This window comes from Pseudopodoces humilis, chromosome 12 (genome assembly GCF_049639895.1).
Source record: "Pseudopodoces humilis isolate 2021_Gansu_Grassland_sample_001 chromosome 12, ASM4963989v1, whole genome shotgun sequence".
Lineage (NCBI taxonomy): Eukaryota > Metazoa > Chordata > Aves > Passeriformes > Paridae > Pseudopodoces > Pseudopodoces humilis.
The window spans coordinates 3959393-3986553 of record NC_142211.1 but is presented as its reverse complement, the minus strand read 5'-3'; the positions used below and the strand labels follow the sequence as shown (position 1 = coordinate 3986553).

Below are 27161 nucleotides of genomic sequence, written 5' to 3'. Positions count from 1 at the left end.
CCCCTGCGGCTGGTTGCAGCGTGAGGGCTCCCTGTGTTAGTGGTGGAGGTAAGACATCCAGGGGGTCCCATTTTTTTTTATTTTCTGTTTGCTCAACCTCTGGAGTTTTAGATACTTTAAAAACTCTGGCTCCCAGAGGTTCTGTGTTTCCTAACCAGCAAGAGGCATATTCTCTTTCTTCTGGATTGTATGGCTCTTTTGAATTCACAAATATATTTAGAGCCTGGCAGATCCAAGCCTCCGAGGACCCGTATTTTGGCCAGTAAACATGATCAGGTCTAATTTCCTTTTTTACCCACTCCTTCATGCAGAATTGGATCATTTTTACTTTGTCTTTCCCCTTTGTATCGGGATCTGTATCCCAATTTGCTAGTTTGACCCCGAGGGGACTATCTTGAGGTATATCCTCTGGTATTTTATTAATTCTTTTTTCTCTTAAGGCCAGCTTACTGGTTCTCTGTCCCATTTTTCCAAGTGTTCTCTGTTTCACCCTACTCCTTTTAAGTACCACTATTTAGAACACCAATTGTACTATTTTAGAATACCAATTCCACTCCTTTAAAACACCAGTTCACTTCTTTAAAATACCTATGTTAACTCCCTTAAAAAAAAAAACATGAGTTCACTTCTTTAAAGCACTAATTACCCTTCACAGCACCACCAACAAAACCAACAAACCCCAAATCCCTCTCTCAATGTTCTTGTTACAGTCCACCTTCCCCCCTTCAAGATACAGTTATACACGATCTCTCATTCACACATGCATTCTCATTTCTTTAATAGGCTTTTCACACTCACTTTCACTCACACCAAGACAATACAATAATAAGGTACCTTCAATGTTGTTGGCCAACCCCCCAGATTTTCTTGGGTACTGTATCCCACACTTCCCGTGGTTTGCGCCCTCAACCTGGCAATATTCCCGGGGATTTATTATTTTTTTTATCCCCTTTTTGTCCCGTCTCCTAGTACACTGAACTTAGGAGAGCTCCCGACTCCTTCCTTTCCAGGGGTCCAACCCCTCCCTGAGACCCCAGTCCCAGTAACCCCGGGGGGATTCTTTCACTCCTTTTTCATTCGCTTCGTCCAATTCCCGGCCTATTTTCTCGCGAAAGATAGGAACCGCGGTAGTATGGACTCCGCTCTCGCTCCGCAGGTCTGGGGTAACCAGCTTGCGTCTCATTCACACACATTCATCCCCCCGTTTCCACCCCACTGATCAGTACTTACCAATTCCTGTTCAGGTCCTGAAAGATTATGGGGTTTTGAAGGAGCACTTTATTACTTTGATTTTTTTATTTTTCTTTGCTTTACTTGTCTCTCTCTTGTCCTCCGGGTGTTGCCCTGCTACCACCGATGACACCAGAAGAGCCAAAGCGGATTACCAAAGCTGGCAGGGAGGCGCCTTCCCCCGCCTGGAATCTCCTGGTTTCCCCGGGGCGAGGTGCTTCATCTGAGACGAGCCCCCAATTTTTGTGAAAAACGAAGTTCACTCCTGTAAAATTTTAAAAAAGTTTAATAAAGACAATAAGAGACATAAAGTAAAGCAAAGAGTTATGGCCGGGTGCCTTGGCGTGCTGCCAAGAGCACACCTGGTATCTTAGGGATACCCCTTTTATCCCATCCTTGCGGTGAGGGGTTAATGCATATTCAAGCATGTCCCCTCCCTGGTTCCGCCTTCTTGGATCATGCTCTTGCACAGTCTCATTTTCTGCTGGTCAGCATAATTTTTTTGCTGGTCATCATTATTCTAGCTGGTCAGCATTCTTTTGGAGTCTGGTTTCCTTTTTTCTGCAGATGGTCAGTTGTTGATAAGGGTCTGGGCCCCTCATCCTTCTTCTGAGGGCAGCTGAGCTTATCTTTCCCCCCTGCCCACGTCCTGGTACCGGCTTTTTGATAACAGTTTGCTCTCCATTTCCTGCTGCTGATAACAGCCTGTTTTCCACAGCTTGATCCTCCCATTGTCTTGCCTTGTCCGGATGAAACATATCCTTACCATTCAGAATTCCTATCTAAGCCTATAACTTGCTAAGAGAGAAAAGAATATAGTGAAAGCATATAATATATGTTTATCAGAATAATTGTGAAAAGCCAATATTTACAACATGAATTCACAACAGCTACAACAGGGTGGATATTCTGAACTGTTTGACTGATCGCTTGTAGGTCTTGTACCAGCCTGTATTTATTCATCCCAGGCTTTTTAACTGGCAAAATAGAAATGTTATATTCTGACTCACATTCTATCAATAATCCAAATTCCCTGAAATTTTCTATTAGACTCTTGATTCCCCTTCTAGCTTCTAATTTTAAAGGATACTGCTTCTGCCTTACTGGCTTTGATACAGGTTTTAGGGTAATGCTTACAGGCTGAGCTTGTTGGGAATGGTCTGGAGTTCCACTGGCCCAAATCAAGGGTGTTACTGCATTTTCTACTGCTCATGGTATTCCTCCAGAATTGTCTGGTCCTGGTGTTCCCTGCAACATAAAAGTCCTTGCCTCAATGGCTTTAGTCTTGGGTACGAATAATTGTACTTTTCCATCTTTAAATATAATCTGAGCCTTCAATTTACTTAAGTTGCTTCCCAAAAGAGGAACCAGACATTCGCATATATAAAAGTTGGTGTGTTAACTTTGTTGGCTTAAATTTACAGTCTTGCCTACAACTTTTCCACACAAACCCCTGTCTTGTGAAAAGCCACATATGCACAGTGTGGTATGATGCTTTTAAAAGCAGATACCTGTAGCTACATACAGGTTTCCTAGCATGTGTAGCTGCAATCTTGGTCCTGTTGCAGTCACAGTATGCTATTAGTTCTTGTCTGAAACAATTACAAGAGAATATTGCCTTTTTGAAAATGCCATTTCCAATTTTTTGTGAGTTTTGAGGGAGGTGTGACTCAAATACATCCCGAGGCCTCAGAACCAGCTGCTGACACAAACCCAAAACTTGTTTGCTGTTGGAAGTCGGGTCCATGCTGGGGGAGAAGAGGGAGAAGCTGACTAATCAGTTCTGAATAGGTTAGGTTGGCTACGCAGCCCGACATCCAGGAGAGAGCCTTTAACCCCTAGTAGCCGAGCTGATGGGGACAACTCTCACAAATACCACGCCTGACCCAAACCTGCGGGTGACAATGGCAGCTGGCGGGCCGTGCTCGTCTCCCTCCCGGCGGCGGGTGGTGCTAGGCCTCAGTGCCACTGAGGTTGCTATGGCGACGGGTATTGAGAGGGCGCGAGGGGGCGCTGTGAGCAGGCCGGGGGCACGAGCATGGTGGGGGTTTGTGGGGGGGGGGGGGGTAAAACTGAAAGTGAAGTGCTCGGGTCGCGGCGAAGCGATATTGAGTAGCTGGCTTCTTCCTATGAGCGCCTGAGCTACCCCGACCTGAATATGTCGGATAGTTTCGACCGAGCTCCAGGTGCTGGCCGGGGCCGGGGTCGCGCTGTTCTCAGCGGCGCGGACGCGTCGGAGAGCTGTGGTGGGGCCTGTCTTGGGGGTAGTGGTTCCCACAGTTCAGTCTCGGCCGAAAAGCAGCATAAAACGGGTGGCCTCTTGCTGCAGCAGGAACCGTTGCGACCTCCGAAGACAGCGCCGCTGAGCACCGGAAACACAGGTACTGGCCGCCGTGCAGTGGCCCCTTCCCCGCCCTTCCAGAGGCCCCCGGTGCCGAAGGCATCGAGGAGTAGCCCCCTAAAGTCCGCTGTGCTCCCCTTGTGCCCAGTGCACTGCTCTTGCTTCGCTTGCTGCTCCGGCACCCCCCACCCCCATTCCCGTCGCCGTCCCACTGAGAGTGGAACCCTGGGGCTTCCCCCACACACCTCCCTTCGGCCTAGCCACGGGGACACGTACTTTCTCCCACCGCACGTACCTAGGGGCTTAGAGGCCACCGCATGGAGGTGAGCTGCGTAGGGGGCCTGGCAACTGCAGTTTTCCTTAGATGAGCAGTCGTGTTTCTGGGCTATGGACCTGTGCCCAAGTAAAGGTATGATGTACCGTTGTAGCCTGCTTGCAACGTTTCTCTCTCTGTCCCTCCCTCCCTTTCTGTGCCCACACATCTGTATGTATGTGTTTTAGCCATTTGTTCATCTGGCTGCAGATGTTCTCATTCTTCCCCTTACAGAAGAATTCTCTAACTCTGGACTAAAGGTTTGACAAAAAAATAATGCCAACCCAACAGTAACATAAAGCATTATTTGTTGGTTACCTTTTTCAGGTAGATCCAGATTATGTTTTCAGTAAATTTAGGAGCTAATCTATAAACATGGATTTGGAAAATGTGGTTTAAAAAACACTGTTTCATTGGATTATTTCTTAAAATTGTGTACAAAAATTATAGTTAAGTGTCTTTAAGGATTATGTTAAGAAATAGTGTTTTCTTCCATTTATTGACCTTTAGAGTCTTGACTTTACATATAAAATCTGTGAGAAAAACCCAAAAGCAGCAATAATATCATAAGAAAATTTACTAGTTTCTCAGGTTAGCTCTTAGAAAACATGTTTTCATGGGGAAAGAGAGGGCTCACCCTTTTTTTGGTCACCTTCACATGAACATTGATTGTGTTCACTTTCTGTCATGTAGAAAGGTGCCTAGAGTTTGTTTAAGTGAAAGCTTTATCCATATTAAATATATATATTTGAAGTATAGGATGACAGAATGGTTTGGGTTGGAAGGGACCTTAAAGACCATTTAGTTCCACCTTCCTGCCATGGGCCAGGACACCTTCCACTAGACCAGGTTGCTCCAAGCCCCATCCACCCTGGCCTTGAACACTTCTGGGGATGGAGCAGCCACAGCTTTTCTGGGCAACCTGTGCCAGGGTCTCACCACCTTCACAGGGAAGAATTTCTTCCTAATATCCAATCTAAACCTACTCTTTCAGTTTGAAGTAATTCCCCCTTGTCCTATCACTCCATGGCCTTGTAAAAACTCCCCCTCTGTGTTTTTCGTAGGCCCCCACAAAGTACTAAAAGGCTACCGTAAGGTCTCCCCAGCCTTCTATTCTCCAGACTGAATAATCCCAACTCTCTCAACCCGTCTCCATAGCAGAGGTGCTTCTGCCCTCTGATCATCTTCATGGCCCTCCTCTGAACTTGCTCCAGCAAGTCCACATCTTTGTTGTGTTGGAGGCCCCAGAACTGGATGCAGTACTCCAGGTGTGGTATCACAAGAGCAGCATAGAGGGGCAGAATCACCTCCCTCACCCTGCTGGTCATGCCTTTTTTGATATAGCTCAGGATAGCATTGGCTTTCTGGGCTGCAAGTGCACATTACCAGCTCATGTTGAGCTTCTTGTCAACCAACACCCCTAAGTCTTTCTCCCCAGGGCTGTTCTCCACCCATTCTCTGCCCAGCCTGTACTTGTTCTTGGGATTGCCCCATCCGAGGTGCAAGACCTTGCACCTGGCTTTGTTGACCTTCATGAGGTTCCCACAAGCCTATCTCTCAAGCGTCTCCAGGTCTTTCTGGATGGCATCCCTTCCCTCCAGCATGTTGACTGCACCACACAGCTCTGTGTCATCAACGAACTTACTGAGGATGCCCTTGATCCCACTGTCTATATCACCAACAAAGATGTTAAACAGCATTGCTCCCAGTACCAACCCTTGGGGAAGGTCACTTGTCACCGGTCTCCACTTAGACATTGAGCTGTTGACCACAACTCTGAGTGTGACCATTCAGCCAGTTCTTTATCCACCAAGTGGTTTGTCTGTCAAATCTGTGTCTCTGCAGTTTAGAGACAAGGATTTTGTGTGGGACAGTGTCAAATGCTTTGCACAAGTCCAGGTAGATGATAGTAGCTGCTCTTCCCTCATCCACCACTGCTGTAACCCCATCGTAGGCCACCAAATTCGTCAGGTAGGACATACCTACAGAGGCTTTTCTTGTTGCCCTTGATGTCCCTGGCCAGCTTTAATTCTCTCAGGTCTTTTGCTCTCCTAACCTGATCCCTGGCTGCTCAGACAATGTCTTCCTCTCAGTCTACCTGTCCCTTCTACCCTCTGTAGGCTTCCTTTTTGTGTTTGAGTTTGTCCAAGAGCTTGTTCATCCATGCAGGTGTCTTCTGACAATTTTACCCGACTTCCTCTTTATTGGGATGGATCCCTCCTGAGCTTGGAGGAAAGTCTATTTATAGTATAAGTAAAAGTATATTTAAAGTCCAAAAAGTGATGTATTTGTTTTTGTGTACTCTGTGTGAATACATACTACTAATTTAGTGGTTTCTAAGAAAAACCATTAACAAAATCCATTTATCAAAAACTTTTCAGAACACCTGCAACAGGCAAGAATTCCATTTGGATCACAAGAAAAAGTTTCAGTTCCTGATTCTGGACTGGAAATGGCTGAATCTCAGGTGGCTGTGGCTCCTGTGGTAACATCAAAGTTGTCTGTTAAAGCACCTGAGTTTTATCCATCAGGATATAACCAGAACTTTGCAGTGAGTGTTAGTCTTTTCTTAGTATATGCCAATTTACTTATATTCAGTTTAACAATGTTGTGCTCTTGTGTATCAGTTAACTTGAATGTTGTATTTGCTGAAGAGATTTCAAGAATTTGGATGATAACCTCCGGAGACAGTCAGAATGTTGTGATAAGTGAATGTTATACTGTGAGAGCCTTTAGTATTTTGCTTGAAGTTTGCTCCAGATGACTACATTCCTTATTGATTACACCCAACATCAGCGTAAGCTGTCTTTTTCACAACTACCTCTGTTATAGTTACATTTGCACTGCATTTTCATAAAAAACTTAGCCGTACTTTTATTCAGATTGCAAGGGTTTTTGAAACAAGTGTGGGAGAAAACTTGAACTTTAGCTTTTCTAAGCATAACCTTTACCTTTCCTAAATTTACTGTGCCATGGGTATGATTTGCCATGACTGCCTAACTTTATGTACCATCTTTTAATTCCTTCAGGGGTATCACCAGAGGGCAAAAAAGTAGGTTTCCTAGCAGCACACCTAATATGAAATGTATTTGCAGCCAGGCTAAGGGTAATCTCCGATCCATATTGTACACTCATCGCATAATAAAAGTTGGTACTTCTTATTTTCTACTCTCAAGGTCTTCCATATTGTTGCTACACTAATTCTACTCTAGGGAAGATCTATGTGAATTCTTGGCCATATCTTTTTGTTATGCAGGCAGATAAACTGGTACTGGTATAAGTAGGTGGGAACTATTGCTTTTACAAATACAATCAAATGATAATAAACAATTATACTGAAACAAATATATTTTTAATAACTTAGGGAAAAATACTTGATTTGAATGCTAAACATGGTGGTTTGGAATTTTGAAGGGTTTTTTTCTCACCAGTAAAACTGATGTTATCTGGATATTACCAGCTTTGCCAGCTTACTGAATAAAATCACTGTTGTGTATAATAAAAGCCCATAATCATATACAACCATTGACAAATGCCAGTACAAACATGCTTCTGTGAATGGATAATCTAGGAGGAAAAAATACTACTTTGCCCCAGTACATGTTACATGCTCTCTATAAATAAAGAAAAAATGCCATTTGGGATGGCATGGGTGTGCATATGTATAATTACAAAGTTTTGAGTCCAGCAATGTTGCTTTTAAGCTCTTTTGCAAAAACACACAGATGTTGTAGGAATATGTTATGAATGCAAGTGACTCATTTGTTAATGAAAATAACTCTTAAAATGGTAGCAAAACCTAGAACATTTATTTGGAAGTATGTGGTAGGAACGCTAATGTAATCAGAATATACTAGGGATAGAATAGTGATGCTTCAGACTTGTTAATCCTTCACTATTACCAAGTTTAGGGATTTTTTTGTTTGTTAGTTTTTTGTTGGTTTTTGAGTTTTTTAATTTGTTTTTTTTTCTTTAATAGCTGAATTAATTTTGTAAACTGGGTCCACCTGTAATAAAAATAAGGAATTTAGCACACTTTACTCTTACAGATTTTTCACCATAGATTTTAAAATTTGAAACAAAATAGTTTTGAGAAAATTCAGTTTTTCTTACAAGTAATACTTAGCTTTCATTTATAATGTTCCCTGAAATTTTTAGATCTGAAAATTCATGGTTTTTTCTGCTATTTATTAAACATTTATTGTTTTAGAAATAATGTGTTGTTTGATTCCATGTTTGATTGTACATTACTGTAATTACTATGTATGTCCATATAACATTTGATTGTTAGATTATTTAATCTCCAGTTAGTTCTGATACTCAAAATTATCAGCTACCTGTGAAGATACTTTAAGGGCTACAGCATCCAAGGCATACTAGATTTTTCAGAAAAACTTTACCAGGACTTTGGGGAGGAAAGATCTTTGGGATTCTGTTTGCATACAGCTGTCCATCCCATTGAAAGTGGTGTATATCTGCAGTAGAACTGGTGACTAGATTGAGGTTTGGATTGCCAGTAGGAAATGTCAGACTTGTTCTCTGACATGGATATATGAGAATAACATGACTGTTATTCTATCGGAAGGGCATAATGATCTCAATTAATAGTTTTAGGAGTGATATTTGTATTATCTTAGGTGGAATTTCCCCTCCACCTCCTTTTTTTTTCTTCAAATAATTTCCAAAAGGAGGCTAAGCAGCCTCACTAGTGGGGTTTATACTTTTAGTCAAACATTAAGGTGCCAATTAAATCACCCATTAATGTCATATGAGGTTTGTACCTGTAACAGTCTTTATACATAATTTTGCATTAACTATTGTATACTTGCTGAGTAGGTATAATCTGAAGATAAAACCCCAAAACTTAGTTGATACAGTACATTGTTCTATCTCTTTTGTTAAAATCTGCCAGTGAGAAACATGAGAGGTTTATGTCTAGAAGTTACTGGACTAAATCTAATTAGGTTTTTAGTATTGAGTGCTCCTAATTTAGCAATATACAGCATATAATAAAGTTTGAATTATTATTTTTTTTTCTCTCCCATTTGTTCTGTTCCCTGGCGTAATTACTAAAACCTAGACTGCCTTTGAAGTTGCATAATTAGTAGAGGTAGACGAATGTGGTGCTGAGTTTAGCCTCTGTGGTTAGCCTTTTAATTACAAAATGGGAAGAGGAGTATGAATACAAGGACACCAGTATACCAAATGGGATTGGAGTCCCTTACAGAACAAGGATGTTTCCTCCAAGAGTGAAATTTTTATCAGGTGAGGATGAGAGGAATATGCCTTCCTCTACTAAATGTAACAACCTGATGACTTTCAGAAAGAGCAGCTTCTTTTACTAGCTACAGCAGCTGCATCCCCTGCAACTTGGCTGGAGAGTTTTCAAACAGGTTGTTTGAAGAGATACTAGTTGTGCTGTATGTGACTAAGCTGCAGTTGTTGCAAAATAATGTCATAGTTCTGTGGACCAAAATAGTTTGTTGTACAAAACTTTTTCTGAGCTGTTTGAAATTGCCTGGTAAAGTTTGATTTTCTTTAGAGAAATAGAATATTTAGCAAGTTAGAGGCTTGTTAGCTTTCATTATTTGGCTTCATAAACTCTAAACCATTAGAATAATAGAATAATTTAGGTTGGAAAGGACCTCTGAAGTTCCTCTGGTCCGATCCCAACTCAGAGCAAAATAAACTTGGATCAGGTTGTTGAAGGCTTTATCCTTACGAGTAATAATGATTTGCCAGCATTTCCTTAAATCCATACTATTTCTGCTGAACCACATTAACTTTGTCTTCAGTATTATTCACTGGGCAATTACACATCATATGAAACCTTTCTAGTTTTTCTTCTGTTATATATTGATGTGTCCCTCATTAGCTTAAGTTGTATGTCGCTCTATTAGGAACGGCTGGGAGAGCGACATAGACTCTCTAGGGAGTCGGTCAGGAGAATATCTTGTAGTTTATTACTTTAGCTTTGTTTTATAGACTGATACGTGGAAAGTACAGAAAGGAAACTCTCGTTGGTCAGCAAATCACTACATTACCATCATTGGTCAGTGGTGCACACCACCCCCTGACTTTCTCCTGCAAAGAAAATAAGGGACAGACAAACAGCACCTGGCACGGCTGTTTTCTGTCTCTGAGAATTGTTTTGAATCCTCCTTAAAACTTCCCAAGCTACTTTCTCAAGCTGGACTTGAGGAAGCTATGCGGCCTGCAATTTCTGCAGGCTCCCTGCTGCTTGCTCCAGAGCTAGCATCCACAGTTGTATACTCTTACAACACAGGTCTTTAAAGAATTTTGGAAAATCTGAATTTTTCCCCACACATTTTTTACAGGTTGTAAAATTAATGCCAATACTTGATTTTCAGCAATGTGTATCTGTCTTTCTCCACAGTTCATATCCAGAGCTTTTATCTTTCACAGATCCATGTTGCTTTGCAGTAGAGAAGAAAATGAGGCATTTTGAAGACAGAAAGTGAAGGATAACCCCTCATTAAGGGAGGGAAGGTGGGAAGAGGGAGAATGTAATTATAAACCTTATCAGTGTATTTATGTCTACTAAGTAAAGAAAAAGTGGTTATCATTTTTAGCTTGATTTTTCATTGCAGTAATATATTTAAATTTATTTCACATTAAATAGTAGATCAGTTGAGAATTCTGATATCTTGTATGTTACTCTTATGTCTTGAATCACTAATTATTATCAGCTCTTTAGCAGTTCCCTCTTCAGGTTCCTGCTTGCTCTTCTGAGATCTCATGAGACACTTTTCGCAATCTTTTGTACAGTATGAAAATTATTTGTACTGTGTTATTACTAGTTACATCACAAAGTATGTTCCTTCCTATGCTATTCTTCTCATATACTAGCATTGTAATTATCCAGGACACAGCATTGACTTTAGAGACTGTTACATACATCCATTTTTGAATGGACAAAATTAGTGGGTTGCCCCTGGTTGAATGCCAGGCACCCACCAAAACCTCTCACTCCCTTCCCTCTGCAGCTGGACAGGGGAGAGAAAATATAACAAATGTTCATGAGTTGAGTAAAGGACCAGATCACTCACCAAATACTGTCCATGAGCAAAACAGGCTTGAATTAGAGATATGAATTTAATTTATTACTAACAAAAATCAGAGCAGGATAATGAGAAGTAAAATAAGACCTTAAAAACACCTTCCCTCCCTTTTCCAGCTCTACCTTCTCCACCCCCATCAGCACAGGGAGACTGGAATGGGGGTTATGGTCAGTTCATCACCCATTGTTCCTGCCACTGCTCTGGGAGAGGAGTCAGTCTTTTCCCTTGCTCCAGCATGGAGTCCCTCCCATGTGAGACAGTTCTCCATTAATTTCTCCAGTGTGAGTCCATCCCACAGGCAACAGCTCTCCCCAAACTGCTCCACTGTGCGTCCCTCTTACACAGGGTCAGTATTTCAGGCAGCCTGCTCCAGTGTGGGTCCCCCATGGGGTCACAAGTCCTACCAGGAAACCTGCTCCAGTGTGGACTCCTCTCTATGGGTCCATAGGTCCCTGCCAGGACCCTGCTCCAGCACAGGCATCTCATGGGGACACAGCCTCCTCTCAGGCATCCCCTGCTCTTGCATGGGCTGTTCTAGAAGCTGCAGGAGGATCTCTGTATCCCTGTGGCCCTCCCTGGGCTGCAGGAGCACAGCTGCTTCACCATGGTCTTCACCACAGGCTGCAGGAGAATCTCAGCTCCAGTGCCTGGAGCACCTCCTCCCCTTCCTTCTGCACTGACCTTGGTGTCTGCAGAGTTGTTCTCACATATTCTCACTCCACTCTCCTCTGTCCCCAATTACATCTGCACAATAACTTTTTTTTCTTAACTATGTTATCCCTGAGGCATCACTGTCATCTCTGATTGACCCAGCCTTGGCCAGTGGCAAGTCCATCCTGAAGCTGACTGGTGTTGGCTCTGCCAGATATGGGGGAAGCTTCCAGCAGCTTCTCACAGAAGCTACCTCTGCAGTTCCCCCCACTACCAAAATCTGGCCACACAAACCTAGTAGAGTGGCTTTCTGTTCCATCAGCAGGAGCAAAAACATTGATAAAGTATGCATTATTTCCTGCCTGTATTTTATACATGGGAACATTACACTGTATTGTATTTCTGTAATTTCTCTCCCTCCTGCATATTTTGGAGCACTTTTGTGCTCTAGGTAAGCTCAAAATATTTTGTTTCAAATTTTCAATTATTTTTTCTTCTACAGTTCATATAGCTGTAGCACAGTTTGTGTGTGCATCAGGAAAGGGTGTTGAGCCTCAGTTTGGTAATTTTACTCTTAGCAGGTATACTTATGTATTTGTTAGTTAATCTTACAGTCAACTTGGCAAACTAATTTCTTTTTAATCTGTCTTTTGATGTGTTTTGCTGGGAGACAATCTCTATAAAAACATGTTATCTACTTCTTGACTACTAGAGTTTTTTGATGCAGAGGTCTATATTTGCTAAAAATGTTTAAGTGAAATGTGTAATAAAGATCACTATCAGGTATGCAGAGCATCAGGAGTTAAGACTAAGGGCTATATGGTTACTTCTGGAGATAGTAAGTGTGACAACTTTATTTAAGGTTCCTTTTAAATAGCTGGTATATTCTTTCACTGCTATAGGATTCTTCCTTTGAAGATGAATATGATGGCTATCTGACTTTGGCAGAATATGTACAAGACTTTCTAAATCACCTCGCCGATCAACCAGGTTGTTTTGAAACTGAAATAGAGCAGTTTGCTGAAACAGTGAATGGCTGGGTCACTGCGGATGAAACTTTGCAAGAACTTGTTGAACTCATATATCAACAGGTAGCCTGTGTATTCTGTCTTAACATGGATGTTATGCCTGTGCTACCTAGTGTGCAAGATATGCATGCTAGTATTATTTGTTATGTCATTGGGCTACATAATATTTTAATGGTTTGAATTTTTCTTTTTGGACTGAAATGTATAGGGAAAGATTTTTCTCAATAAACTGTAATGATAGCTCAAGTGAGATATACTTGGCTGGTTGATAAATTTCCCTAATTTACTCTGTTTCCTTTGTTGTGTATTTGAATCTCTCAGTTCACATACTAGAGTTGAAATTACAGCAGTTCATTGAAGAAGTTATATTTGAATTGCTGGATTTACATAGCAGAGACTGTCAGTTGTACATTTTTATTATATCCTACAAAAATATTTTTCATAACAGATATTTTTTGTTCTTTTGTATTTTAAAAAAAAACTATACCTACTTTGGAAAATGCTCTTTTTACTGACAAGCTTTGTTCTTCATTTGGTATTATAACTATTTCAGAACATCATAATTAGAGAAAAGGAAAGCTAGTCTGCTGGTAACTAGGTCTAGTCCCATTGATAGTCATGGAAATGAGGACAGAGACTTTGAGCTGAACTCTGTACTAATTGGGGGAGCCATTGGAAAAAACAGCTTAATCTGTGTTGCTTAGCAAATGAGCTGCTGCTACTGTCTTCTGGGCTTTCTGCAGAAAATGAAGTCACTTCTGCTTGCTGTTTATTACATTAGGTATCTCCCATTATCCTGAGTTGCTTTCAAATTCTGCATTGAAGAATGTAAACTTTGTGCACCTTTTAAGTGCAGATACTTGCAGATTTTTTTACTGTGAAATAATCTGGGGTATGTAGAACCTGCGTAATTGTCACACATTGTGTAGGATCTTAAGAACTGTAGAGGCTTATGTTTCTTTAATACAGAATTGATACACATTTAATTCAGAATAGTTTAGTTAGACATTAAGATTACTTGTGCTGTGTTTGGCAGCATAATTTTTTCATCCTTTATTTGGACACATGGAGAAAAGTTAATAAAAGATGAAAATATTCCATATAACTTTATTTGAAGAAACTTCATAGATGTTTAATAAATTGACTCTTGTTTAATATAAGTATTTTAATGTTGCCTCTTTTTCTCTCCCCCTATTTAAAACAAGTCCAATGTTAGGGTTGGATGTGCCTTCTTTAACTGAGAAGCATTGAATGTTATCAGTCTGAAAGATAATTTTTCTGGAAAATAAAACTTAGTGCAAAATGCTGTCCTGGTATCCAAAAGCACATGATTTCAGCTTCATTGTATGTCAGGATATGACAGTGTTTGAGTGTCAGTCAACTATGCTTATTCTTCTATCTTGACCTTCTGTTCAAGTATTTGTTTTTACTTGTCCTGGTTTATCTCAAAACTTCATTTAAAAATGCTGAAGTATATTTATAAGAATCTGCACCAGTGATGTTTGAGCAGATCTACAGATGCTAGGTTTGTGAAGGAAAAAAGGCTAAAATAAAAGAAACCAAAATCCTGTACAATCTTCCCTTCATCTGGGTATCAGGTATCTTAGCCTGTCTGTAAGATTTAATTATATACTTCCCCCTGTTCTTCCTAATCCATTTATGCCTTGACAGAGTGAAGTGCCAGTTAGCTTGTTTTCCAAAAGTTGAACACTGACTTCATAGCTTAAGAGTCTTGACTGTTGTGTAGTTAGTATGGTGTACTGTCGCTGTTACAGCAAGTAAAATTTCTCAAGGTATGTATTGATAGGCTAGCCTTCATGCTTAGATTTTGACTTTTTTGGAGCTGGAGATAAACTGGGATTACAAAGCAACAATAATTCAGGGAAGACATCATTGTACTATAATAATTGGTTATAAGATATGAGATTTATTTATTTATTTATTTATTTATTTATTTATTTATTTATTTATTTTTGTCTCTGTGTGCTATGCCAGGTCAAAATACCCCAAATGGCATTGTTTCAGTATTTGATGCAACCACAAATACAGACCAACTAATTGGGAAGATAATGGGTTAAAAAAATACAGATGATGTTTGAAGTAGTTTTTGGTTTTGACTGTGTGGTGGTTTGTTTTGGTGGGATTTTGTTGGTTTGTTTTGTGGTGGTTTTGGGGATTTTTGTTTGTTTGTTTGTGGCTTTTGGTTTTTTTTTTTTTTGGTTGAGGTCGGTTTTGAATTTGTTGGGTTTTTTTCCCTTAGGAAAGAGAAGTGTAATTTAAGTAACATATTTTGCCTTATAAAAAGGGGGCCACCTCTTCTAGTTCAAGCAACTGATTGAACTAAAGCACCAAAAAGCTCATTAGCTATTTTATATGCCTCTTACTGAAAACTAAAGTTGATTTAACTTTCTTAATTACTTAAATTTGTTGTATCTTTCAAAGATATCTCAGTTCTTTCCAGTAGTGTAATGCACATAGTACAGTTATGTTTAGTGCATATTTTCTTCTGCCTGTAGAAGGTAAGTAGCTATAATGCATTCACATGATAATGGCAAGATACTTTTTCAAACATGTTATAAGCAAAAGCATGCAAACATTTATAGCACTGACAGATATAAAAGTAATGTTCAAAGATGATAAAGCCAAAGGAAAAGTTTAATGAATTCTTAGTATCCATGGGTGGGTTTTTTTTGGCAGAGCTGATTAAATTACTTAGACCAGAGCCTCTTTTCACTGAAGCTATAATTGAGAAATAATATCAAAGTTGTTAGAAGAGACTCCAAAAAAATGAGCAGTAATAAATTGCCAAAATAAGGGAATGTTCTACTTTAAGTTCTAAGAGAGGTTGAATGTAAACACTAATGGATTCCAAATTACTTTTACCACCTCTTGGAATTTTCAAGTATCAGTTTCAAAGCAAAATATTTTTCAGACAATGTATAACTTATGTTGTGGAATTTGGTTGCCATCACCTGTTTTTAGATTATAAAAGTGTAAATATTCAAAGTAACTGGACTTGTTTTAGAAAAAAGGACTTATCAAGAACTATTAACTGTAATGATACAGTTTTAATACCTGAATCAGAAGTTTGCTATTCTGCAGTTTGCTGGAGCATGTACAGGAGAAAGTATTTATCTTTACTTACCATATTCTTGTACTCTTTCCCTGAGCGTTCTTTATTGTCAAAAATAAATATATCAACTTCATTCAGTGTAAGAGCTATTTATCCCAGATTTTTATTTTAACACACTGGTCCTTAAAAAAAGTCTTAATGTCCACTCTTGGTTTTGGTGGGGTTTTTTGTTTTGTTTTGGTTTGTTTTGGGTTTTTTTATTAACAGCTTAAAAGTGACTTTCAGATACTCTTTCACGTAGGTCACAACGGAGAAGTAGAATTGAGGACAAATGGCACAATGCTGGTTATTTTCTTAAAGCCACAAAATCAGTATAATGAACTTCAAAGTGCTGAAATGCATATAGCAAAGTGTTTGAGAGAAAAAATAACATGAGAAATAGTAATTATTAATCTTCTGTTCTTCAATTGTCTAGTCAACTGTTGCTAGACAGATTTTCAAAAATCTCTTAAAGATATTTCCTGATAACCTAATCATGAGTGCTATGAATAATTTATTTTTCCACTTTTATTTTGGAAGGCCACATCTGTCCCAAATTTTTCTTACATGGGAGCACGGTTGTGTAACTATCTATCTCACCATCTAACCATTAGTCCACAAAGTGGGAGCTTTCGGCAGTTGTTACTTCAAAGGTCAGTAACAGTGTGTCATTTTAATCCTGTTACTTTCTCAGGTTGTCTTCCTTTTTTGTATGTAACTCTTAACATAGTGTGAATATTTAAAAGAGAAATTTAGATTGAAGATTATTAAAGCATAGGTACATACTAGACATCTAACATATATTTTTAATTTTTTATATTTTTAATATGAAAATAGGACTCCAAGTTCTGTAGGCTCCTTTCAGTTGAGTATATTGTACTGATACCAAGTTATAGTGTAAATTCAGAAGGTAGTGAACTTTAAATATATACTAAATGCATATATATGTATTGTCTTTGTCCTCTGACTCTTGCCAGGGCTTATTTCATTGTGTTTTTTCTTTAATTACTCTTCTGGCTGGAGTTGTTGTGAAAAGTTTATTTGTTGGTTTGCTAACTGACTGTACATCTATGATGCATAAAATCCAGAAGGATAAATTTCTTCAATTTTCAGTTACTACAGAATTTGGGGGATTAAGGTTTAATAATGATTAGACTTCACAGTTGACAAAAATGCAACATTTTTTAAATGGATATATTTCCTTTTACATCTTACTGTATGACACTTGAAGGAATAGTACACTTTAATACTTCAGAATTCTTTAGAAATTAGTCTTTTTCTTAAAGGACTTTTGTCTTCCTAAGCTCCAGACTTTATTCTTACTTTAGAAGTTTCACTTAGTCCACCTATGTTTAGGAGTAAAGGCATGATAAACTTAAAAGAAGACAGTTGTTGAATACTAAAAATTACCTCACTGTGATGTTATCTTAATCCCCACTGTTTGCATTTATATCTAAATTTTGCTTCTGTCACTTAAAATGGTAGGATAAAGAATTTATCGAATAAATGTAAAGGCATCTAAAACAATATGGGCAGCACCCTGAAAGGGGGAAAACATCTTTCAGAGTACACCTATTTTATTTTTGTTGATGTTTGTCTGTCCATGTTAAACTTCCTGGACCCATATTCTAATATATAAACTGTGTAACTGTCTTTTAATTTTTACATGTTGCAATTTTCCCTATTTCATTTTGCTTTCTCAGATATCTCAGTGCTCACCTAGAACAAAAATCTGCATTCTTTCTGAAGTCTTCTCACTTCACAAATCAAACTTCCTACTATTCAGCATTTAATAGTTCTAATGCAGTGAATAAATTCTTAGCATTCTATTAAATAAGTAGCATGTTGCATATGTTGGGTTGTCTATAGATTATATGATTTTTTCTTTAATGTTTTTAGGTGCCAAACAGAGTATGAAAATAGAGATGAAGCTGCCAAAGGAGATGAAACTGCTCAAAAACAATTTCATGCTTTTGTGTTGTTCTTAGCTGAACTTTACCTTAACCTAGAGGTAAGAAGAAAGTTGTATGTCATTCATATTAATTAATTTTTGTTGTGTTTAAGTGAACACTAAAATGGAATATCATTTGAGGTGTGGGGTTTTTGAGTTTGTTTTTTTAAAGGGAAAGGGGAATAAAGTAAAAGTGCTTTAGAACAGTTTCATTATAATTTGTGTCCTAGAAACAGAAAAAGGACAAGATCATCAGAAGAGAAATATATAAAGATTAAAAAAAGGTGTAAGAATACATAAAAATAACCAGCTATAAACTACCTTTGGAATGAAGCTTTTGGTATTTTCTTTTGTCTCGTAAACACACCAGATTACTACACTTAAACAACACAGAAAATGTTGCAACCTACCAGAAACAGATAGGTATTGATAATCCATGTAATTCAGTATTCAACCACTAGTAGGCGCTATTATCAAATGCTTGAGGAAGGCGTGGGACTCTTCAAAATGAACAATAAAAATGCAGACCTTGAAAGATATTTCTTCTGAAGGTTGGGTCCTTGGCTTATACATGAAGCATGAAATTTTGTATTTAGATCAGTTTTTTGTTTCTGATAAGTACAAAAAAATGTATGTACACATAAAAATTATTTGACTCTTATACCCATGAGTTCAGTAAGTTCACTGACTACTGTAGTGTCCTTAAAATATATTTTTAACTGAATTATTTCAAAGGTTTGATTTAAGCAGACACTACTAAAATATTCTGCTGACATGAGGAAAGAAAACTCTGAGTCTTCCATTTTTATTCATAAATGGGCCTTGAAATCTAATTTTCACTTACTAGAAGTAAAAAGGAAGCTTTCCAAAGGATTTGGTGGAGGGGAAGTTTCCCAGTTTGCAGTACCATTTATTTTTAAAACATTTTTTTCTAATTTTTAAATATATAAAGAATGCCTTCTAGAAGTAAGGTACTCTGCAGCTGCAGAGAATGCATAAGGTAGGATGGGAAAAGAGCATGGGATTCTGAGAACTTGGGATGATGTGGATCACTTGCCAGGCATTTTGCAGCTTTTCTTAGCAATTTATGAGCAAACAAAAAATGCTAGGCAGGCATTGTTATGTATGTCAGAATTGCAAGGATACAACTCTGTTCTAGAAATAGTTACGGTATTTGACGTTCTTTGAACTGAAGAGCTCAACTATGTTAATCACAAACCAAATCATACAGCATCCGAGAGAGAAAATGTGATTAAATTAATTTCTAAAACTTAAGTCTTTTAAATGTAGTTGGGTTTTAGTTTTTTTTAATATATTTTGCAGATTAAAGGAACAAAGGGACAAGTCACACGAGCAGAAATTCTTCAAGAAGGCCTTCGGGAATTACTAAATGTGCTGTTCTCTAACCCTGTGGATAATAATTTGATGTGTGCAGTGAAACTGTTGAAGGTGAGACAGTAGTTTTAAAAGAAGAAAAAGAAAAAAAGTTCATTTTTTATTTTTTGTAATATATCATCATAGTCCTGAATGAAGAGAGAAGCTCCAAGTACCTACAAATGTTGAAGTGTATCTGTAGCTAGACTGGGCTACCTCATGAAACACTGGATTCAGAACTGAAGCAATAGATGTCTCCTGTTGTCCTTTCCCTTTCATATACTGGTAGATACAGGCTTTTCACCTATTTGCTTTGCAGTATATTTCTTTTTAATTAAACCTTCTTAGAGTTATCTAATTACTTAGGATCAATGCAGGACTGCAGTAGAAAACTGGGAATGTGAAACAAGTGCTTGCTTTTATCTTTGCATTTTATTCCTTTGTATCATCAGACACCATTCCAAGTGTTTTTAGATCATGTAGTATTTATGCTGAGTAGATTAGTGTCCTGTTTTAGGGCAAATTTGTGAGAGAACCTCCAAATGGGGTCCCCCCAGAAAAGCAAATTCAAGTGGACCCTCCCCCCAACTTGTTTGGGAAAAGAGATTTCCTTGGAGAGAAGTGGAAAAAACCTGTTTATTTAACAGAAATTGAATAATATTAAACAATAAAACCTCTCGCTGTTCAGTGAAATGGCAAATCCAGGAAGAAAAGTCCTTTTCATGTGGTGTAGCTCAGCTCGCTCAGGTTCTTATCAGTCCCTCCGGAGCTGGAAAGTGCCAAGGCTCAGTCCCCGGTGGGCCACAGGCATGAGCTTCCAGGGTTTGTCTGGGATTTTTTCAGTCCAGAGCAGGTTTGAAAAGATCCAAGAAAAAAAAGAAAAAAAGATCCAGGGAACTCCTCTGCCTCAGCTAGCTAAAAACTAACTAAAAGCAAAAGAGAAGCTCTGTCCTGCTGTCTGTCCGTGCTGCAGACACCACAGTCCAGGAGCAGGATGTGTGGGAGTGATGTTTTTCCTTTAACACAAACGGCACGCTTCTTCTTTCCCACCTTCGCTCTCAGAGCCAGTCTTAAAGGTGCAGAACTTAATATATAACATAAACAAGGCGACTGGGGATGTCAGCATCATAAACTCACCCCAGGACAATTAGGAACTCCTGTTAAGTTTGACCATAGTGGCAAAATTAATTTTTTGTAGTTTAACTCTTATCTCCTACGGTGCAATTAATTATTGGATAATGAATTAAGTACCTCTTCTTAAAAGAAAAGGCTTTCATCCATAGCAGTTCTATACTGCTGCTAATGCTCTTTCAGCAACAGTTTCAGTCTCACAGATTTTATGTATTAAAACTCAAGTTGGCTTGGTCAGATAATTCTTGGCTCCTCTTTACACATACCCAGGTAAAATTCTGGCATATCTGATTCTAGGTATGTTGACTGAAGTATTTCTAAAGTTTACTAGCCTATTGTTATTATCAGGTAAGCCTTTGGCATCATCTGCAAAAATATGGTCTCTTTGTTCATAACATTTATTTAAAGCAATTAAGATCTGACAAATGCTGTTAATCCTTTCAGCAGGATTCAGAATGTTGCAATATTTTTGTGTCAATGTGACACAAGTAATAGTATGGTCAAATGCAACCTCCATGTCCCACTGATACACAGTCTAAGAAAGATGATGAAATGTAATGCTTTTTTACAAGAAATCACTGCAATATTAAAAAATGCATTTTGTTGTAATGTGACTGTTTCACAGTGTAATTAAATCACTGGAGAGTTGTTTCAAAATTACATTTCAAGACTGAAATGAGGGAAGTGGCTGTGAAATTCTGGGCAACATTGGACATAGAGTTACCATACTGTCTGTAGTCTAAAATAAACTATGTGGTCATTAATTTGTTCAACAAAAAGATGTTGGAGACTGGGACCTTCAACCCTCAGGTAGTCACATAATGCATCTAAATGCTATGGATTGTTAAAGATAGTCTTCTGTTGACAGTTTCTTAAACTTTTATAATTCACTTTAAAAGAGAAAAAAATACTAAGCAAAAAAAACCCCCAACAAAACCTAATACCTTGTCTTTAGTTGGCAGGCTCAGTTTTAGAAGATGCCTGGAAAGAAAAAGGAAAGAATGATATGGAAGAAATGATTCAGAGAATTGAAAATGTTGTGTTGGATGCAAACTGTAGCAGGTGAGAAGATAAATTTATTTGCAGTATTTTGCTTTTATATTAAACAGAACATCTTAAAAATCTTCAAGAATAATGACCATATCCAAAATATTTCCTAAAAAACTTTCATTTACAAAAAGTAAGGTGATATGTTAGTCACTTTCATGTAGGAATTGTGGGGGGAGTGGTTCTTTCAGTATTGGTTTTGTTCTGTTTTTTATCTTTTACTAGAGATTAATGTTCCACTTAATGAGATTGTTATGTATGTTTGTTTTCTGTTTGTGTTTTCTGTTTCTATGGTTTAAGTCCTTACCCTCCCCTCCTCCATTAGCCAACCATTAGCCCAATTATTGTTTTGCACATATAATTGTAACTTTTGTGCTGTTTTTGTTTATTTCAGAGATGTGAAACATATGCTTCTGAAAGTAGTGGAACTACGATCAAGTAACTGGGGTAGAGTTCATGAAAGTTTTCCACATACAAAAGCTACTCCTGAAAATGACCCTAACTATTTTATGGTAAGAATGTACTGGTATTTCAGTTCCTTAGTTTAATATGAATTTGACTCATAGACAATCACATTGCTAAAAGCTACAAACATCTGTCTCTGAACTCATATAACTTGCTGTATAACTTTATTCTTAGAATGAACCAACATTTTATACTTCTGATGGCATTCCTTTCACTGCAGCAGATCCAGGTATGTCCCCTGTTTTATCAGTCTTTAAAAAGTTGCAATTATGTCATGTTGAAGTACATAAAAAGTTGTTCTCAAGATATCTGAAACTCATACAACTTAACAGACAAAATTATAGCTGAACTCCTGGCTTTATGTAACACATGCCTTATTCTGTGTTAAAAGAAAGTAAATGTTTGAAATGGAAAATGTGCAGTTGAGTTCATATAGTTCAGAAGAATTTGTGCCATAGTCTTCATCACTTGGTTTCCACAGGTCTTCTTTTGTTTGTCCATTGTTAGTAGCAAAAGGGTTTGTTTCTTTGTTTCCTATAATCTGAGTGCAACATGGCACAATATCATTTGAGGTAAAGACAACTGTGACTACCTTTGTTTCTTTGGGAAGGTAGGTATCATTCTTGGAGATTGATTGATGTCCTGAGAAAACACTGTAGTGGGAGTTTTTTTGATGTTTCATACCATTTATGGTTTCATTAAATAGGCTATTTTCAAACTGTATAGATGCACATTAATTTAGAGGACTAATATATTACTGGGTCTCATTTTTTACTATGGCAGATTACCAAGAAAAATACCAAGAACTGCTTGAAAGAGAGGATTTGTTTCCAGATTATGAAGAAAATGGCGTGGCTTTATCAGGACCTGGAGATCAGTATGTTTTCTTTTTGAGTGATAGTTGTTGTGGGGTGGTGTTGGGGTTTTTTTAACACTAGTTATTTTTACTGCAAATTTAGGAATCCAATCTTTTAAAAAATGAAATTAATAATTATTATTTAGTTTTACAATGGAAATGATGTGTTTGTTCAGGTGTAAGTTGGTTTGTAATCACACAAGTTTGAAACATATTTATCCAACTGAGTAGGGCAATTAAACTTCATATATTTTTGCACATGTGCAAACATACTCTCTTCTGCATTTTAGAAAAAAATTTGCAAGCAAAATGATGCATCATACCTTCAGGTGTTGGTAGTGAGACAACTTCATTCATTCTAGCTAATTACAAAATTTTCAGTGTCTTTCAAAGGGAGAAAGTTGTTAAGGTTCTCTTCAGGATAAGTGGTATTCCCTCAATTAATGGTAAAAGGGGAAGCAGTAGATGGGAATATAGTCTCACCTTCTGACAGCAGTTTATAAGAATTTGATAGGAAATCAGTGAAAGAAATACAGTCTAAAATAAATTGCTCTGAGCTCTGTACTGGTTGAAGGAGGACTTTCAGATAATAATTTGATACTCAAAAGCATTTTCAGTGTTGTGTTTGTGTGATAAGAGTGCTGGTCTGGATCAGTGTTTTTGTTAGTAAGTTAGAAAACTTTGAGACAGCATCTAGCTGAGGGGAGTTACAGGAACTTTGGAAGATTAATTAGTGATGTCACCAGAAATCAACAAGATCATACTGTAGAAAAAACTACCCTTGTGAACTGTTGTGTTTAGAACAACTTAAATGCAAAATGAATACAGACAGCAGTTAAACACAGCAAGTCTGAAAAGTGGCATGTGAAAGACTGAGTCAATCTTGATGCAAGGTGACTGTGGAACCTTCTTTGAAGGCTTAAGAAAGGCTTAGACAAATCTATCCTGATCGTCTATCAGCTATTTCTCATAACTGACATCAGGGAAAAGGGTTCTTGAGTTTCTTCTCAAGTCTACAGTTCTACAGTAAAGAAAGAGCAAACTAAATATGATATCTGCTTTAATGTGCATGCTGATTCCCTGTTTGGGACTAAAGCACAGAAGGTAATAAACTGTGCACCTGAAACTAATGCACCCTTTATGAGAGACAATAGCTGCTGATTTAAGACTGTTTAGAATTATATACACTATTGATGCCTTGGGAAGGCTGACCTAGAACAGAGGCTAGACAGTTAAGAATAAAGTAGGTATTTATTAAAAGGCCTTAGAGGATACACCTTGGGCAGTACAAGAGCCTGGCCAGGGCTACACCCAAGATGGACCCAAAATGGTCACAAAAAAAATGGATGACTGGTCACAAGGTCTCTCATTTTTATAAGTTTTGGTCCATCTGCATATTGGGGTTATTTGTCCAATTACAGCTTCAGATTATGAAGTCCCATCCTTCTTGTTTTCTCTCTTCAGTCCACTGTTGTTTATGCTTTTGGGCCTGAAACTTGTAACGATTGTCCTTGGTATCAAGCTGGAAAAGGAATTGTTTTGTCTACCTACTCTGTGAAGAGATTACTGACACTTAATATGAAGCTCAGAGCTACATACCTAGGTAGCACAGAATCTGAAAAATACGAAAGCTAAAACTTAAGGCATCACTATCATGTTCAAGCTACAACTCTGTTGTCCTAGTTTATGGTGATGAAAACTCCAGTTGGACCTAGAGAAAACAGGGAATGCTCAAGTTACTTCTCAGTAACTGAGGAGAATAAAAAAGCTATTAAGTGATCCCTATCACTTCCCATCTTGTTTTTTTTTGAAACCGTTAGTCTCCATTCTGCACAATACTGATTGTCATTAATGGGATACAGTCTTTCCTGTGACCTAAATGAGACAGATCTTTTCCAAAAGACTGGTTAACATATAATAGAAGGTAATATAATGCAGATACAAAAGGGAGGTGAAGTAAGGTCACCTTCTTTCATATATCAACAAATAGGAATACAGGTTTTCTATATAAATATATTTTTCTGACTAGTGTGCAACCAAGAGAGTTGACCCAGTGTTTGAACTGGGATGTTAACCAACTGAAATTTTGCTAATATTATTCTAATAATATTTTTTGTAAATGTATCTGTGCAAATGTGTTATTACATTTTTGAAAGCTTGTATTACATTATTGCATTTTTCTGTCATCTTGGAAATATTTCTGTCTTTTAACCTGTGGACAGCCTAAGATTATCTAAACTGGTGACAAACACTGTAGTAATTTGTGCATATCTATGCTGCTTTGGGATTTCTGTTTGTTTTCCTAGGGCCCATAAGCTCTGTTTTATCCTTGACATCTATGTAAATATTTCACTTATTTACTGTTTCTGAAAATCTGTACATAAACTTAACAATTTTGGTGGGGGGGGTGTTTTTTGTTTCTTTAGGTATTTTAATGACCTTGATAACAAGATGGATCCAGAAATTGAAGAAGCATATGAAAAATTCTGTCTAGAATCAGAACATAAGAGAAAACAGTGAGATGTTACACAATAATGTTAGTTTAATAAACCAGACTAGGTCTGGTTAGAGTACAGGGAGGCAAAAAAACATTTGTACCAAAATAAGGAAGTTCACTTTCTCCAAGTACTCGAGTTATTCAATTTCCGTTTGGTTAAACAGAATTTGCCAAAAGTTGTAAACTCTGTAACTTAGTGTTGTGTATATATCACAATTCATTTTATGAACAGGTATATGAACAGTGTTTGGCTGCAATAAAATTGATTTTAAAAGTATCATAATGGAAATGAAAATTTAATGGAGAGCTGTCCCATAGGATTACCCTTGCGGGGGAAAAAGAGGAAGAATAAATCAATTTCAGTTTAATTGCTTGCTTGGTTTAGTATACACTAGGACATATCCTTTTTACCATATACAAGATCTGGTATTTTTTTTTTTTTTCTGACTAAAGAGCACATGATCAATGAATTTTTTGGGTTTTTTTCTGTAGATCACAATCATGAAATCACGATAAGTGGTTTGTGAAGGTTTATTTTTGTGGGGAGTTTTGGTTTTCTTTTTCCTTTTCCTTCCTCTTCCAAAACACATATATGTGAGGCCTGAACTCTTTCCTAGAATAAACATGTTACATGTTGATATGTTAAAAACCAGGCAGTGTTTTGGAAGTCAGGTTCTTTCAAGACCTTTGGTTCAGGTAAGCTTATTTTCAACTTTTACAAGCAAAAACTATCCTGTAATTTGCTGTGTTCTTCAAGATTACATGAATACATTTATGTTTTAACCCGTGCTTCTCCAGGAGTATGTGCAGTGCTTGATATATTTTTTGAAACTATCTAGCATGTCCAGTCTCTCAGCAATCCTTGTCACTTTCTCCATTATTCTAATTATTTTATATAGTTTAATTTGGTATTTTGAGTAAACTGATATTTCATAAATGTTGACATTTTGAAGTCAACTGCTAGTTTTTTGAACCCATATAATTGTGTTAGTCTTCCTAGGATATATCATTGTAGTTGTTGCCAAATTCAGCTCTATTTCTTTCTATTACCTGTTACTGGTTAGACTGAGTAGAACCCCTTATCAAAAGCAAAGGGGAAATATTTCCCAAAAGGCTATTGTAAAGAACATGTGTCATAAATATGCATGTAAATAATTTTTACTCATTTGTTGAAATTACTTGTGTATCTGCTAATACAGTGAGTACTGACTGTTCTCTGGGTATTTAACATACTCATTTAAGTTGAAGTTTTAAGAAAAAAAATTAACCAGCTTTATTTCCTTTCATATAGCTTTCACTATCTTGTGTTTTTGCTTTAAAAAAAATATATATTATTTTTTGCATTAAAATATGCATTTGTTCTGCTTGCAGAGGAGGAGTTCAGAACCATGTGGGCATGGCTAGGTTGCTATTCTATATCACCTACATAATTGCTGGGGAGTGTAGCTTTGGGAGGGAAGAAGAGGTGAGCACACCCCTGGAAATGGCACCGTTTGTCTCCCTCTCTTCATTGGAGGGGGTTTCTGGGATCAACCCTGTGCACCTTGTCCTCTGCCACAGCTGCTGCCCATTCTCTTTCCACGCTTCTGAGGCACAGCTCCAGAATGCAGTTCTGAAAAGAAGCAAATGTGGCTCTGAGGCGTAACTGAAAAGCAACAACAGCCACACAGAATGGAGCCCAGTGGAGCAGTCCAAAGCAGTGGTGAAACAGAGTGGAGCCAATCCCATTGTAGCAGTCTGAAGCAGCAGCATGTTGCAGTGTGGATGATCTAGCTTTTAGGGATTTTTCCTATAATTGTTTTCCATTGCCTCAAGCTCAGGGACCGGGAGAGCCAAGTGCAGGGAGTGCCTGCCATCTTGTCTTTGTCCCAGGGGGCCACATGGACACGACTGATACCTGTGACTTACAGGGAGCATCTGCTTTCTTGTCTTTGTCCCAGTGGCCACACGGAACTAAGTTGAGGTGATGAACACATTTTGTGTGTAAAGCACCTTTTTCTTTTTTTTCACATGCTTTTGTTATTAATATTTTGCTGTCACTGTGGATTTCTTATTCCATTGCTGTTTGCTTTCAGTAAATTAT

General features: G+C 37.9%; 1 protein-coding gene across 4 annotated transcripts; it reads left to right on the top strand.

The window, feature by feature from the left end:
* LOC148183292 (polyadenylate-binding protein-interacting protein 1-like) lies at positions 1 to 27161 on the top strand. Of its 4 annotated transcripts, none has more exons than XM_088061519.1 (11): positions 1 to 48; positions 6266 to 6435; positions 12520 to 12708; positions 16298 to 16410; positions 17657 to 17768; positions 19032 to 19157; positions 21169 to 21275; positions 21655 to 21772; positions 21900 to 21954; positions 22509 to 22602; positions 25008 to 27161. In XM_088061519.1, exons 2-11 carry the CDS (start codon positions 6337 to 6339, stop codon positions 25099 to 25101), a joined length of 1107 nt encoding a protein of 368 aa, XP_087917645.1. In that variant the 5' UTR covers positions 1 to 48; positions 6266 to 6336; the 3' UTR covers positions 25102 to 27161. The 4 variants fall into 4 exon arrangements, with proteins under 4 accessions (XP_087917645.1, XP_087917642.1, XP_087917643.1 ...); XM_088061516.1 differs by lacking the exon at positions 1 to 48 and adding an exon at positions 3284 to 3611; XM_088061518.1 differs by lacking the exon at positions 1 to 48 and adding an exon at positions 3869 to 3980.